Below are 14,658 nucleotides of genomic sequence, written 5' to 3'. Positions count from 1 at the left end.
TTTCTCAAGAACCACTGAGCAAGAATAAATGAAATATATGTGGAAGCATTCTTGTGTAATGTGGATTCTAGATTGTTAAAATGATAATCCCGAGGGTAGGATGGGGCCACAACAGATCTGATATGAAGGAAAGTCTGGTGAAGAACAACAGGGTCAAAGTTACTCAGGTGAGCTTTGTGGACAATGGGCCTCTTGTTTATCTTTCCGTTTGCCTAATCTGGATGATTCTTTGTCCATAGAATAACAATGGTTTTAAAAAAGTGTGCAGTTGTTCTAACAGTATGTCAATTTGCATGATCAAACGTGGTAAATCATTAGTCATGTAAAGGATGTACGATAGTCCAAAATATCTGACGTTTTCCTGGCTTTATTTGGATATTTTACGTGCCACGAAAACGTCAGAACAGGTGCCATTACAAAACCTGGGGATTCGCCGCATCCAACAGGAGGCGGCATTCTCGGGGTTAATTTTAGATACTTACGAACCGAATTAAATGTCAAACTCACAAGTTATCAATACTACAATACTTTTAGTACTTACCAATATCGTTTAAATCTGATGAAAACATTTTATGAGACTGACAAGCTCTGTCTTCAGTTCGTGCATTTTAAAATCTTGCATGTCCTGTAACGAAATGTGGAGTGGTATTTTCTTTTCATCGATATTGGTGAGTACTAGAAGCATTGTGTTATTGATAAATTCTGATTTCAGGATTTAGTTCGGTTGGCAAGTATCAAAAATGAATTCCGGTTGAAGACGGCGAAATTCCCAGTCTTCGTAATGGCGCCAGTTCTAAGGTTTTCCTGGCGCGTAAAGAATCAAAATACCTGTAGTAAAAAGCCAGGAAATGTAAGATATTTCGGACTAGATGTATGATTTCATTGAAACCATGACTACTTTGCATATAAAACAAAGGTCCAGCAATCCTCTGAATAAAACAAACCAACCATGTCAATTCGACTTGATTGTTGATTTCATTGAAATCAAAAACCCAATCAATGAATATGGTGTAATCTATTTATGAAGTTCCACATATATACCATGCTCATTTTTATAAGAGTTGAAGAGAAGCGTTATAAAAATGATAGTATCTTTATTAAATCATAAAACATCCAGTTTGGTTGGACTCATTTGAAAATATCCTTCCACTAGTCCAAATTCAGGAAATTATGCACAACAAAGTATCGAGTCATTTAGAGAAAAAAACCTTTTGACAATATTTGTTATGTTAGAGTATCCTTCCCTCGAAGGTTTTCATTTGTACAAATACAGGGATGTGATCCTGACATATTCTATGAACCCAAATGAGTCGACGAAAAAAGTTAAAAAATACTTTGATACGTGAAATCAATGATAACAATCATTACAATGTATACTTGCAGTATTGGATTTCATAGGATCACACTTCAATATATACATGTATACAAACTTTAAGACAGCTTGGCTTACTAAGAGTTCACCATATTCAAGCTGTAAAATGCCGAAACTCAACAAAATATCATCATTTCATATTTAGTTGGTAACTAGTTCTTATGATACATGTACAATCATTCACTATTATTTAAGGAATCGCTGTCTAGTTAGTATAGTATGACTGGGCATCAACAATAGTGGAAACGTGAGATAATTTTATGCATAAATTATCCCATGTTTCCTACTATCGTTGATCTCCTTGGCATGCTGTACGAACTAGACAGCGATGCCTTATATTTCCATTACACTGTAAAATAAAATTGTAGATTTAGATTTTAAAAATGTAGACAAAGATTTAAATTACACGAGGACTCCCATACCAATTTCAATAGTCCTCGACCACAGACGTCAAACACAAAGGCAGCTGCACGAGAATGGCTGCAATGCATGCATATTTGGCCTCCTTAGCGTCAGACACAGAGAACAAATGCGCACGAGATTTGCATGCATATTAGGCCTCCTTAGCTCCTGGCCTATCGACCTGCGTAATTTACATTCCGGTAGAATTATCAAGAAATCAACTCCGCTAACTTTCAAAGAGTTATCACACAGAAAAAAAATGAGTAATGGAAATATTTCATTTTCTACTACAGATGAGGAATAAATCTGCAACTGTGAATCATGTTATCAATTTTTATTATAATGATATTTTTATATGAATAAACTCTAATACTGTTCCATGTAGTGAAAGACACAGTTATTATAATACAAAAAAACACTCTTTGTCACGTATAAATATCTTAGTAAGTTTTATTTTCTGAAAGAGGTTTTGACACTTCCGTCCCTCTTCCAGAGATGGGACTGGTAGTCGCTCCAGAGAGCCAGATTTTTCCAACTGTAAAATCGGTAATCCACGTACGAATCACTTTTATAGAAGCGCCCTCGCTTTGCTCTACTGGATAGAGTCTCGGCTCGCATTCGATTAACGATGCTAGGAAGCTTTGTGAAGGACAGTTTCTGGTGAATGACAAACTGAGAGGGGTACCCACCGGAAGTATCTTGTCTACCATTAAAGATGATTTTTGTTCCCCCGTTTGATGTGGCGACTTTGTTTTGGGGTGGTTGAGGGGGCGTGGTTTGCACATTCGGAATAGATGGCGCTTTTGCTACTGTGGCTGCCATTCTGAATTTTGCGTCTCTGAAATAAATGAATAAGATTGTTTGATAAATACTGAAATATTCAATAAATATGAAGTACAGATATGTATGTAATCTTAAAACTGAGCAATAAGTACACAATTTGAAGAAAAACGGCGGTGAAATTCCCTCAGTGTAAAAAAAAGGTATACATCTTATATTCATTTGCACTTTACATTTTTTTAACGTTTTGTCTCGGATAAATGACGCCATATAGAAATATTCAAAAGTATATCGGTATATACACGGCCATGAACATTAAGGACTAATTCCATTTTTTACTTGGCAAGGTAATTCAAACACTATCGTTCTTAGCAGATGCAACTACATACCTTCCTGTATAAATTCTTTTAAAGTCACTTAAGGAGAGGCGGGGCAAATGAAAATTGTCCATGAAATGAATTTTTTCAATTTCAAACTGCTTGTTTCCATGTGTGTTTGCACTAGCTAATTTGCATGACCTAGCAGTTCCAATTTTGTGTTGGGAACATAGGTTCTATCTCACCTACATCTCAACTTAGCGTTGATCAGATGGAAAGCCATACAGGTTAAGTGTTTCAAAGACCATATTAAATTGCTGGGTTTAAGACCGTCTCAATACTGGAGAATTAATTAAAGGACTAGTGCAGAACAAAACACATTGATTGCACTGCGGACAAAATATGTTGATTGCAATATCGAAACACTAGCCTAAGGGAAAACTTTGCAGCAAATATACATTGTATTGTATCTAGAACGATGAACAAAAAAACTACTTCCCGTGATGTATGTAACCCTAATCATATTACGTTTAGGATTTAATGAAGTTACACTTAAAAATTAACGTATATTGAAAGGTCCTTGACGGAAGCAAATGGATTTCAATCTAAGAAATGGATCACCTCACATTTTGGTTTTATTACACAAACTTGCATGACAAACTGTGGAACTGTACGTGTTTTCATTGTGTTATTTGGTGTCGTCTACATACCAGAGTATATGTTAAGATCACAATAAGTTTATTTAACAGTTTTAAATGGTTCACAATTGACACATATTGTCAGAAATTGTTTTTATCAACTACACAATGTAGGTCAATGTATATCGGCTAAGGTGTTTATAACCTTTCTACAATTTTGTGTTTCATATTGAAATATTACATCAATTTTATTTTGTCATTTTTGATGGTTGCTATTTTTTGTTACTTTTTTCATGTTTTGGATTATGGTATTAGTTTTTATATCATTTATGTTAGATTTGATATACCTCAAGAGTTATTTGCTGTGTGCATATGAGTTGAACGTGTAAAGAATTTTAAATGAACTTACGCAAAAAAAAAAATCTTTCATTTACCTTAAAAGAAATTTTCTGAATATTATATACAGTAGGGTTTTTTTGAAAAAAAAAGAAGAAACATTTCAGTTTTATTACGAAGTTTGCCTCTAACAAATGCTAATATAGAAATTACTTACGTTTTCGTGTATAAAAATATCTCTATATCATAACAGATTAAATCTTATGTCCTCACGCCAATACACAATCTCCAAAATCCAATGTCTTATAAACATGTATGTTTTCAATCACTGGATTAATATTTGAAAAGGAAAGCGGATTATTGCTTAGTCTGTTATCCTAACGTGCAACCGGGTCGGCGTGCTTAGTTACCAAGTACAGAATGTAATTTTGTATTTGATGTCTCCGTCAGTTAATGCACATGCAAAAACCTAAATGCAGTTGTAAACTTAACTGAATACATAAGAATTTCATTAAACCTAGTTTTCCAAGGTCACTGACGCACTTTGTATATGTTTTGTGTCGGGTAAATACAAATTGGACACTTTGCCACCGCCGTGTTTGAAAAATTAAACCATTCAGATCGCATAAGCGATACTTACAATGGGCGAGAGGCTATCTTTGACAGATAAGGCTAATTCAAAAGACTTGGTACTTTTTTCAACCAAAATAATTTGCTTTTTTATCTCGACAATTAATTATTTCGAAAGATTCTGTACGTCTTTATTTCTGGTTAAAGTTGTAAATGGTTCAGTCTGTGCTACCCTGATTAACGTGTGGACTTTTAGAAAATAACAAAAGAACAAATTACATAATTTTTAAATTCTTCTTCTAATCCGAATAAGTTTAAAATCTTTGACTGCTTAAAAATGATTCGATAGTCTATTAAGAACTTGAAGTGGATATTTAATGTTCCGGAATGGTAGATTTGAAGCAGAAATAATTTAAAGGTTTGAATGGAATTTATTGCATTTTTAAACTGCAAAACCAATATATGTACCAATGAATAGAATGCAGTGTTCGAGTACAAATCAAAAGGGGTACCATTTAAAGGAAGTCACTATCTTTTCTAATTTTCATTTGATATCAAGAACTTATCATAATGGATATAGAATTAATATAAATATACATATCCAACCCGTAAAATTAAGTTCAGCAATGTATATTTATTTCATGATTTTTTTTTAACGTATCAAATGAATATTTATGCAGTCATTCACCAGAAAAGACATCCTCATTCCTGTGTAATGAATGTTGAGTTTGCCATATTTCCAACAACTACATGTACATGAATCGAGCACCTATAATCAGTGGCTGGCCAAATATTTTAATTTTCAAGAGAGAGAGAGCGAGAGAGAGAGAGAGAGAGAGAGAGAGACGCTTAATTACCTTTATTATATATATGAACATGTAGTTCATTGTAAATATTTGATGTTAGATTATTTTTTTTTCAGAATTCTCTTTTTATATCTAAATAACTCCAAACAATTCACAAATAGTTCCTATTATCACATGCCCTAATTTTAAGGAGAGTAGCAGGTCATAAAACCCTTGCAAAGATGCAAATTTTGCACAGATAATTACAATTATTTAATTACAAGTTAACGATGAAAGAAGTACATTACTTTTTGGGAATCTAGTAAGTTGTCTAAATTTGTATTAAAAATATTTTTCTGGTTTTGTTTTCCGCAGAGAGAATTCTTTTATAAATAATCATTTTATTTTTTAATAGTGTTTTAGTAACAATATAAAAATCTCCAATTCATTTAATCAGAGAAGTATATGTATACACCCTCTCACACCAATTGAGTTGCAATTTAATATACAAACGTAATCCTCTGTTGATAAATTTTTAAATTCTTATTGTATTAGAAAAAATATATCTTTCAAACATCAAGAAAAAAGGAAAATTTTATTATTGAACAAATTTTGTTATAAAATTTTCACAATGTGAAAAAAGATGTCTAATTGGAAATGTCTTTTTCGTAATGCAACTGACGTTTTATGCTATTGTTATATTGACGATATTTATTTAATGACGTGCTATCGCGTTTTATACGAAGATCTATTCGCGATTGACTGATATTTATTTCACCCCCCTTCACATGTAATATTGTGCAAGGAGTGAGTTCACCTCGCTGTGTGTATGTCTGTATGTGAGTGTGTCATTAACGTTTGCACATATATGTAATGTGTTGTTTACAATACGTTCACAATGCTTTCTTCACCAATAAATATATATTCATTAGGAGTGTAACATTTTTACGTTCACAATGCGCTCTTCTCCAATAAATACATATTCAGAAGGAGTGTAACATTTTTTTTAAAGAGACACGTTACATGATGAGAAGGCTTTTACTTTTGCCAAAGAATTATATTTTAAATAAAATGATCAATTCTAATAATTTAGTGAAAATCATTGATAGTTTTACTATTAAAACCCTTCTTTTTTGTCAATTTTATCAATTCAGATCTATTTTTATCTTTTCATTTGATGTTATTATGAATGTAAAAAAAAGTAACACTCCCAAAAGTTGTTAGAAAATTTAAGTAATTCCATTGCAACTCTACTGAAACAACAGAACAAGTACTTTCCAATTCTACTCCCATGCTCCTGATCAGGAATGAAACAAATGCGTTCAAATTAGTGCTGATCAAATATGAGGCCATTGCTCTTGTTTTGTGAGCTGGCTGAAAATAATCTAGCAACGCCGTGTAAGCGCATTGCGATCGCCAATGGACGTAGTAGAAACGCCAAGGGAGTGCAATGATCGCAGTAACAACTTCTTGTCGGAGTGCAGTCTACTATTCCTGTATTTATGCTACGTTTCTACCGCGATCCTATAAAACCGCGATCACACGGCGCGTACTTTAATTAACCCCTGTCACACCGGAACTGCGTACTAACGGCGATTATATCATCATAGGCGTCCATAGAAGATGCAAGCGCAGTTTGAAATCTCCTCCGTCGCTGTGACAATTTTTGCGGCAAGATTGTCAATGTGTTGATCGCGGGTCTACATGTGTGGTAAAGGCATACTGATTATTGCTGCATATTACTGATTAGTTGAAATGCGGCGATCACTTTGGGCATGCACAAAATATGCTAAGCCGTGTGATCAATGGAGCCTCTAAAATAACGCATCTGGCTTAAAACAAACGTCAGTTGTGATTGCGGTGAGCAGCGCGATGATATAAAAATCTCCAACAACGAAGTATATGCTACACCCTTGCACGCCAACTGGGTCCACACGGTAGCATAATTTTTAAACGCAGGGATGGTAGGAAAATTGCACAAATTTCTATAAAATGGAAACCTCGCGGAGGTGATTGACGCGTTTCTACGAATTCCGTTCTGCGCTTGCTATCGCGTTTCCAATGAGATTTAATCATATTGTGATTACACAGCATCATCAAGGAGTTACTTCTGCGATCATTGCGTTCCCTTGGCATTTCTACAGCGTCCATTGGCGATCGCAATGCGCTTACGTATACACAGCGTTGTTGGTGCGTTTTCAGCCAGCTCACAAAACAAGAGCAATGGCCTCATATTTGATCAGCACTAATTTGAACGCATTTGTTTCATTCATTAAGTTATTGCACTAACCGTCCGTCGTAGATTTTGAAAAATGAAAGGTGTAAATCGGCTTGTTCTGTTGTTTCAGTAGATTTTATTTCTCAGCAATAGTGTGAATTACATCTGAATTTTTTAACAATTTTTCGGAGTGTAATTTTTTTATACTCGTAATAACGTCAAAGGAAAGATTAAAACACATCTGAATCGACAGCATTGAAAAAAGAAGGGTTTTAATAATAAAACTATAAATAATTTAGTACATGTACCAACTTATTCAAATGGATCATTTTTAATTAAAATATATTTCCTGGCAAAAGTAAAAGCATTTTCACCGTGTATGACATGAATAATTAAAAAAATGCTACACTCCATCTGAATATACATGTATATCAAAATTAGGATAAAGAACACATTGTGAACGCTGACAAAAGTGTCATAAAAGTTGTAGAACAAACGTGAACGTGTATATTCTCGATGTACACTGGTTAAATCGCCTAAAAATGTATGAAAGTACGCGGACATTGTAAATAAAATAATAAATTTTACTTGCTTATTTTGTTCATTTCTATACATGAAAAGCAATAGCACACCGCGAGAACGCCGTAGAAACGTGTCGGTCGCCATAGGGCACCGTGACATCTCCACGTAGTGAAAATTTTACTGAAATTTGTGCAATTTCCCTGAGATTTTAAAGATTTTTAAAACAACACCGTAATAACTCCGTGTGGACGCAGTTGGTGTGACAGGGCTTAATTGCGATCGCCAAAAGTACGCGTCGTCTCCCAGCGTTCTTAGGGTCCCCACCACGTTCAATGGAGATCTCGCTATCACGGCGCACGAGACTCTACTGCACTTATCTCGGCGTTTTGCATTTTTATAGACGCCGTGCGATTGCTGTTAGGACGCAGTCCCGATGTGACAGGGGTTGAACCCATTGTGACCCCAAAGCTTTTTTCAGTGCCAATTCAACTCAAATGTCTTGAATATTTAAGAAAAAACAGTAATGCCACTGGAAGTTAATTTTAAAAAATACCGAGTAGGCCCTTTGCTACATTTGTGGGGAAAAAATAAAAACATGTACAGGCACATCACAATATTTATTAAAATGAATTTCTAGATGCTACAACTGAGTACTTCGAGAAGTTATACGTCGTTTATTTTTTTAAATTTTGTTGAAAAGAAAGAATTTCTTTTGAATATATATTAGCCTTCCATTCATTTGATTTAAGAAATTTAAATGGTATAATATATTTAGATAACGTTTACCATCAAAATTGCAGAACGTCAACAATAAACAGATAGACGGCTCCTAAATTTAGCATGAAAGTCAAATGAAATTTACACTAACAATTTTTTGTATTTTCATATTAAAAGTGGTAACATCGTTTATTGAACTGAAGAAACCAAGTATCATCTTCAAACCAGACACATTTGTCAGAAAAAAACGTGCAAATTATTTATTCCATTCTTATTATCAGTCGCAACACCGTTTACTAAAACAGAATAGAAAAAGTAAAGTTTCAACATATGACGCATTTTAAGTAACTAGTTCTCCCTGCGTAACCTGTAAAACATTTTATATTATTACAATGATAAATATTCACTAAGAAAAAAAAATAAGTATATTGACAGACAATTAGACGAATAGACACACTAATAGATGGATAAAATTTAGATTGTGTTAAATAGATATCACTTAATGCTGACAAGTCTCTGTGCACTTGCTGTTCCACCTATCATTAAAACAACAATGAAAACTATGGTTTCCAGTGTAATTAAAACTAAGGTCACATAGAAAAAGAGAACATCCAGTTTTCTAGCTGCATCATTCCATGAAAATCTTTCAGGTTTTTTGATGGAGTTCGAATCTCCTTTCCCTGTTACGTCAACATCTTCAACAGTTGTATTAACCTCTGGAATGCCAGCATCTCTATTACAAGTCTTGTTCCTGCTTGTTTTTAAGCAGTTGCTACATTTTTTCAAACAGTCAAACGGAAACAGATCGTTCCTTATAAGTTTTTCGATCCATTTTGGTAGAGGCTTTGAATCATCCTGGAAATTGACAGACATGACTAAGACAGACAGGATGCAGGACACAACACTGAAGCATAAGGTGATGGCCAGGTACACAGCTGAAAACACAAGAGCCAGGTTATAATAATTTCTGCGCATTATGATAATTGATATAAAGTTTTTTTTTAAGGGGGCCGACTGTAGTTTTCATTGCGCAGTATTTCATGCATCATAGTAAAATGAAGCGTATTTACCGTTTTAAGGCAACTTTTTTCACTTGATTAATAAAATTAAACAAAATTAAGAAATTACAAGTTCAAAAATGTAATTACAATTTTATATAACTGAAATTTTAACCGATTTTGCAACTGATATGTAGGTTGACGTCGTTATAGTGTGTTTTTGACGTTATGATAAACTGAAGCTCTTAAAGAAAGGGGTAATTATAAAAATGTTATTAAATAAAAAATATTGAACATACGCTCTTGAAATTTAAAACATAGAAATTTGAGAATTTTTTCATTATTCTCATAATTTTCTCATTCTAATACTTTTGTGCCTGCCATATTTTTAGTACTCTATAAAAACAGGAAAATTCGTTAATTTTAGGCCTTTTGAGATGCCCCCTTTGGTAACAAAGCGGTAGAATTTTGTGTTTCTTACACATAATGTACAATATAGTATTACTCATCATATATTATAGTTGGAACAAAAAAGTCTATTGTTACAGAAGTATTTGTATAATTTGCTTTAAAATGCGAAAAATTGGCACTTTCCTATATAATCCTATAGTAAAAGTACCTATATTTTGAGATGGTTCCTTAAAATACCTGGACGGTAGATTTTGCCCAAACTTTGCATGTACACTAAAGTTAATGTAAGTTATATATGGTATAAAAATGAAGAGTTTCGTTATTGTAGTTTTCACACAATAAAACCACAGCCGGCCCCCTTAAATTAGAATTTTAAAAACAGTGAAAAAGATATACGAGGGTTGATCAAAAAGTTCGCGAACTATCTTTATATTTACAAAACCACAATTCAGATCAGAATGAAATTTGGTACACATAGAGTCATACACATGATCTATAAATAGCTTATGTAATAAAATGTGTTGCCCATGTTTACAATGTAAAACTGACGTCAATATGTTGATCACTTGTGACAAAAAATGGTTGACTCAGTCGTAATCGAGCAACGAACGGCTGTAAAGTTAAACTTGGAAATTCCTTTGCACAAGCATAGATAACATTTCGTACACAGTTTATTAAGACAAAAGACTTGCCAGAAGTTTTGTTATTAATTGAATTGATTGTTTTAGCGAAGACAGGGAGATGTTTAAAAATGATGTTTGTTCTGTTGCCGAGTGAAAGCAAGCTGGGGAAGAGATTCGTCCTTAGTTAAGCAATTTGATATGAAAAATCGACAATTAACCGACAGATAGAAAAATAAGTTGTCATATATTTACAATAACATAATTATTAAATCCAAAAAATATCGTTTTCTTTAGACTTTAAAAATATCAGATATGATAAAAAGAAAGCACTCATACTTTATCCATATTGAATAAACGACGCTCCAAAGACAGAAGACTTGGGTTTTGATTGTCATCATGCTCATTCTGGAAAAGGATATCAATATCTGTCCATACTATTACCGAGATTTGGCCATTTCTGACAAATGGAACGTTTTTGTTATAAAAAATAACTTGCATGGTAAGAAATCTTTAGGCTTCTGTGATAGAACGGGTATAGAGCATGTCACGTGACCGCCTATATCATGTGATCCGGGCATGGGCAGAACGGTTGCAGATGCGCGTTAAAATACAAAAAAAAAATCTCTTCATGAATTTCAACACTGAAACCCTATATTATTTCTATTTTGGAAGTTATTCAATTAGTTCGAGAACTTCTGGATTACCCCTCGTATGTACATGTAATTATGCTTCGTTGTAAGTCTTTTCAAGAATACTTACAAATAATTGAAACATGGATAGAAGTAGAAGGAATTTTATCCGTTATGATTGTAAGTAACACGGCTAGAGATAACAGTACCGTGAGAATAAATCCAATCTGAAACAATAAAATGACGCATTGAAAATTATAGCATTTATTAAAATACATTATTAATTATTAGTAAGAGTCTGATGGTATGTCGGACTTATTTTTTTATATTGAACCCATATATAAATACATGTATAGTTTTAAATATAAAGTTGTCTTTTCAGAAAGTATCTCAGGGACTTGTATTGAAATAGGACTCAACTACAGAATACCTTTTCTCCAGATTCCACTGGCAGAAGAAACACAATTGTATTGAGATAGGACAATAGGAACACCGGTAACAAAATGCCTGTGACGTAATATGCCGTCCTTCTCTGCAAAACTAATGTGAACACAATTTCCCAGTGTTTTGTCATCACGCCGTCTACTCGCAATTCCGTCAATTGGGTTTTCTTGACGTTTGTGTGCAGCAAATTCCACTCACCGTTAGGTCTGTGATACGTAAAAATTACATTTGGTTAAGATTGTAACATTGCCTGCTGACAGGTTTCTTGTTCTAAGTCATTAAGGGTTATTTAATGATAAAAGTCAAGGAATAAAGCCTTTAAGGACAGTATATACAATACATCTATATCCAATGTGTAAATTAAACAAGCGGGCCTCATATTTTAGCGGTTTTGGCACTGACATGGATGCATTAATTCAAAGATACCGCTAAAAAGCCATATGTAAATACAATATAGCGGGTAGAATTAATGATTTTTTTTAAGTTTTAAGGAAAGCATAATTTTTGGGATGATTTTAGATATAATTTACTGTAAAGTATTCATATTACATACTCTAAACTCTCCGTAAGAATCTCTGAATTTGCTGGAAGAAGTTCAATTTCGTCGGTCGTGTAACCCCAACTTGTTAGCTCGATTTCGCATAATTGAGTATCAAACGGATAGAATGTGATATCGACATTGCAGTGAGTGGTGAACATCCGGGGCTGTTCCCATTCTACTTCTCCAGTATGGGTGACTCGGTACAGAAGGTTAGAGTCCGAGATAATGCTCAGATCAGAAACGCTGCATTTAAGAAATTCAAAAGCCAGTTAAGTGGTTGTTAAAATAAGTTTCTGTATTTTAAGACACGCATGATGGAAATGCTGGAAACCAAAATACAAAATACACAAGATAATGTACTGTACTTTTAAATTATTTTTAATACACGTTTATCAGAAATGTAAACATGATTTTAAAAATTTTTCGAATTTTCCAAACGTGTACAAGATACTCAAAAATATCATTTGACGTTTTAAAAGATAGGAAATTTAGAAAGGAAAATAAAGATGAAACTTACGAATTATCTACGAAGAAAACTGGCCGCCACACCTCGCTCTCATCAGCGAAGATGTCTGTTATGTTTGGGTATTTAGATACATCCCAGACTAACCTGTGATCTTCCCAACTCTAAATGTAACACAGTGTTATTTTCAATGAAAGAATTTAAATTAGTTATTGGGAGTAGATTTTTGCTATTATTCTGTGAAGATTTTTTTTTCTTAAAAGTGACGTACCGCTTCTATCCAGCCCGTCGTTGATAAGACCTGGTTCTTTATATCCTAAAAATAAGATTTTTCAAGTTGTATTAGAGTTTTTTTCTACTTTGATTGCCATGAAATAAAAATACCCTTAACCTTTTAACTTACTGTTTCTACAACTTGCATATATTTACTTTCACTTTTTCAAGACCAGACAGTTAAATCATTTCAGTGGTAATTTAGTTCAGTTTAAAAATGATTAAAGGAGATTGGTGAACATGACGATTGATAAGCCTAAAGCGGGACAATCATGAAGGTATAAAAATGAAATCTCTATTATATCAAAATTTTCCTTAATATTTCATCTAACATTAAAGTATACTTCGTGTAAGATCTCTACAACTTGCAAAACTCTCATGAAGATTGAAGTTATTTGCTTATGAAATATTATACACACACGAAAGAGGGAAAAAAAGATTCATTTTCTGACACTAAAACGCTATTTTGATCTAGGTGGTCATCGCTCAAATTTTTTTTGAACCTTAATCCTAAAAGTTTATATGAAAATAACATTTTTTATTACCAAAATTATATAGCGAAGACCCACCATACCTTAAAAATATACTTTAATAACATAACATTTGCACCTTTTCAAGAAATACTTGGAAGTCCACTAAATTAAGGGTAATACAATGTATCAACATGACTTGTCTAGCTTGCTTAGTCACAAAAGAAAATGCTACTCGGGATATTAATTTCTGAGATTCGAACCTAGTGAATACGACTTATTATTAATTTCTTTGTAAAATAAATTTTCACGAGAAAAATTCATCGGAAAAGTTTTGTTTATCATGATTTCATACTTACAAATAATGAGAACTTTACTCAAAATACTACATTCACAATTTTAATATGAATTTTATATATCACAGGCTACCGGCTTTCTGCACGCTAAGTTAACCCATAAGAGAAATGAATTTTGATTCTTGTTTCAAGGCTGCTTATTCATTGTTAAAATGGGAGTTTAGTTGATTATTAAATATGTGTATTTCTATTCTGTAGTAAATATCAGTAGAAAACAAATGATTAGAATCAGAGTGAGAGTCAATGAACCATTTTCCTAAAAACTCATGATGTAAAAATATTCCATACCATAAAGTTGATGGTGATAAGGTTGAGAGCTACGCTGACATTTGTAATCTGAGACGGGCGAACCAACCTGTCATAGCCACTGCTAAGAACACCATTCTTCCTTATTGTCTGAACATCATCAGAATTCCAAGACATCGAAAGAGAAATCCAGATAAACAATATAAAGCACAATAAGAATTGTCTTATCCCAATGCTCACGGACATTTCGGAATTTATCAGGTTTTCAACCTCGGACTTCGAGAAATCCCTACGTGCGAGTAATAGAGTTAAATATATAGTGCTCACTCGCTATTGATCGCTAGTCGAGCAATGCTTTATGCAAATTCAGTAAATTGATTTGATAGAAAATAATATACCATTGGTCTCAAAGGGTTTTTTCATTAAAAGACAATGCCAAAGAAGAACTTCGCAGTGTGAACTGAACTTTCAACTTTTTGCTTACTACTTTTGCCTTTGCTTGTTTAACATCTAGACGTGCAAAGGAATGATGCATAAGTCCGTGTTT

The 14,658-nt window shown here is 33.4% G+C and overlaps 3 protein-coding genes across 4 annotated transcripts in view; 1 reads left to right on the top strand and 2 right to left on the bottom strand.

Annotated features, from left to right (window-relative positions):
* LOC134264481 (small ribosomal subunit protein uS2m-like) overlaps positions 1-11,890 on the top strand; it is a 19,052-nt gene extending 7,162 nt beyond the window's left edge. The window contains exons 4-5 of the transcript XR_009991538.1: positions 9,498-9,611; positions 11,760-11,890. The gene's annotated coding sequence lies outside the window, so the exon portion shown is untranslated. The remainder of the gene's footprint in view (positions 1-9,497; positions 9,612-11,759) is intronic.
* Positions 1,063-4,503, bottom strand: LOC134264376 (uncharacterized). Of its 2 annotated transcripts, XM_062746676.1 has the most exons (3): positions 2,944-3,410; positions 2,063-2,612; positions 1,063-1,573 (listed from the first exon to the last, which is right to left on the bottom strand). In XM_062746676.1, the coding sequence occupies exons 1-2, from the start codon at positions 3,003-3,005 to the stop codon at positions 2,225-2,227; spliced, it is 450 nt and encodes a 149-aa protein (XP_062602660.1). In that variant the 5' UTR covers positions 3,006-3,410; the 3' UTR covers positions 1,063-1,573; positions 2,063-2,224. The 2 variants fall into 2 exon arrangements, 1 of the variants encoding a protein (XP_062602660.1); XR_009991513.1 differs by lacking the exons at positions 1,063-1,573; positions 2,944-3,410 and adding an exon at positions 4,063-4,503 and having other exon boundaries at positions 2,503-2,612.
* LOC134264495 (neuronal acetylcholine receptor subunit alpha-7-like) lies at positions 9,097-14,357 on the bottom strand. The gene is made up of 7 exons (XM_062746787.1): positions 14,154-14,357; positions 13,038-13,082; positions 12,821-12,930; positions 12,316-12,546; positions 11,749-11,968; positions 11,449-11,545; positions 9,097-9,592 (listed from the first exon to the last, which is right to left on the bottom strand). Exons 1-7 carry the CDS (start codon positions 14,355-14,357, stop codon positions 9,153-9,155), a joined length of 1,347 nt encoding a protein of 448 aa, XP_062602771.1. The 3' UTR covers positions 9,097-9,152.
* Positions 14,358-14,658: the final 301 nt, after the last annotated feature.

This window comes from Saccostrea cucullata, unplaced genomic scaffold (assembly GCF_032062105.1).
Source record: "Saccostrea cucullata isolate Sc308-1 unplaced genomic scaffold, CSIRO_AGI_Scuc_v1 ctg4189, whole genome shotgun sequence".
NCBI lineage: Eukaryota > Metazoa > Mollusca > Bivalvia > Ostreida > Ostreidae > Saccostrea > Saccostrea cuccullata.
The sequence above is the reverse complement of the archived record's forward strand: the minus strand, read 5'-3'. Positions and strand labels throughout refer to the sequence as shown.

Excerpts from the sequence above, each read along its gene's own strand:
- LOC134264495 (XM_062746787.1), bottom strand. The coding sequence starts at position 14,357 with ATGTCCGTGAGCATTGGGATAAGACAATTCTTATTGTGCTTTATATTG. Across the intron at positions 11,969-12,315 it reads ATTCTTACGGAGAGTTTAGA|ACCTAACGGTGAGTGGAATT; the intron begins GTATGTAATATG and ends TACGTATCACAG. Across the intron at positions 9,593-11,448 it reads TATCCATGTTTCAATTATTT|CTGTGTACCTGGCCATCACC; the intron begins GTAAGTATTCTT and ends TTGTGTTTTCAG.
- LOC134264376 (XM_062746676.1), bottom strand. The coding sequence starts at position 3,005 with ATGGACAATTTTCATTTGCCCCGCCTCTCCTTAAGTGACTTTAAAAGA. Across the intron at positions 2,613-2,943 it reads AAAAGAATTTATACAGGAAG|AGACGCAAAATTCAGAATGG; the intron begins GTATGTAGTTGC and ends CATTTATTTCAG.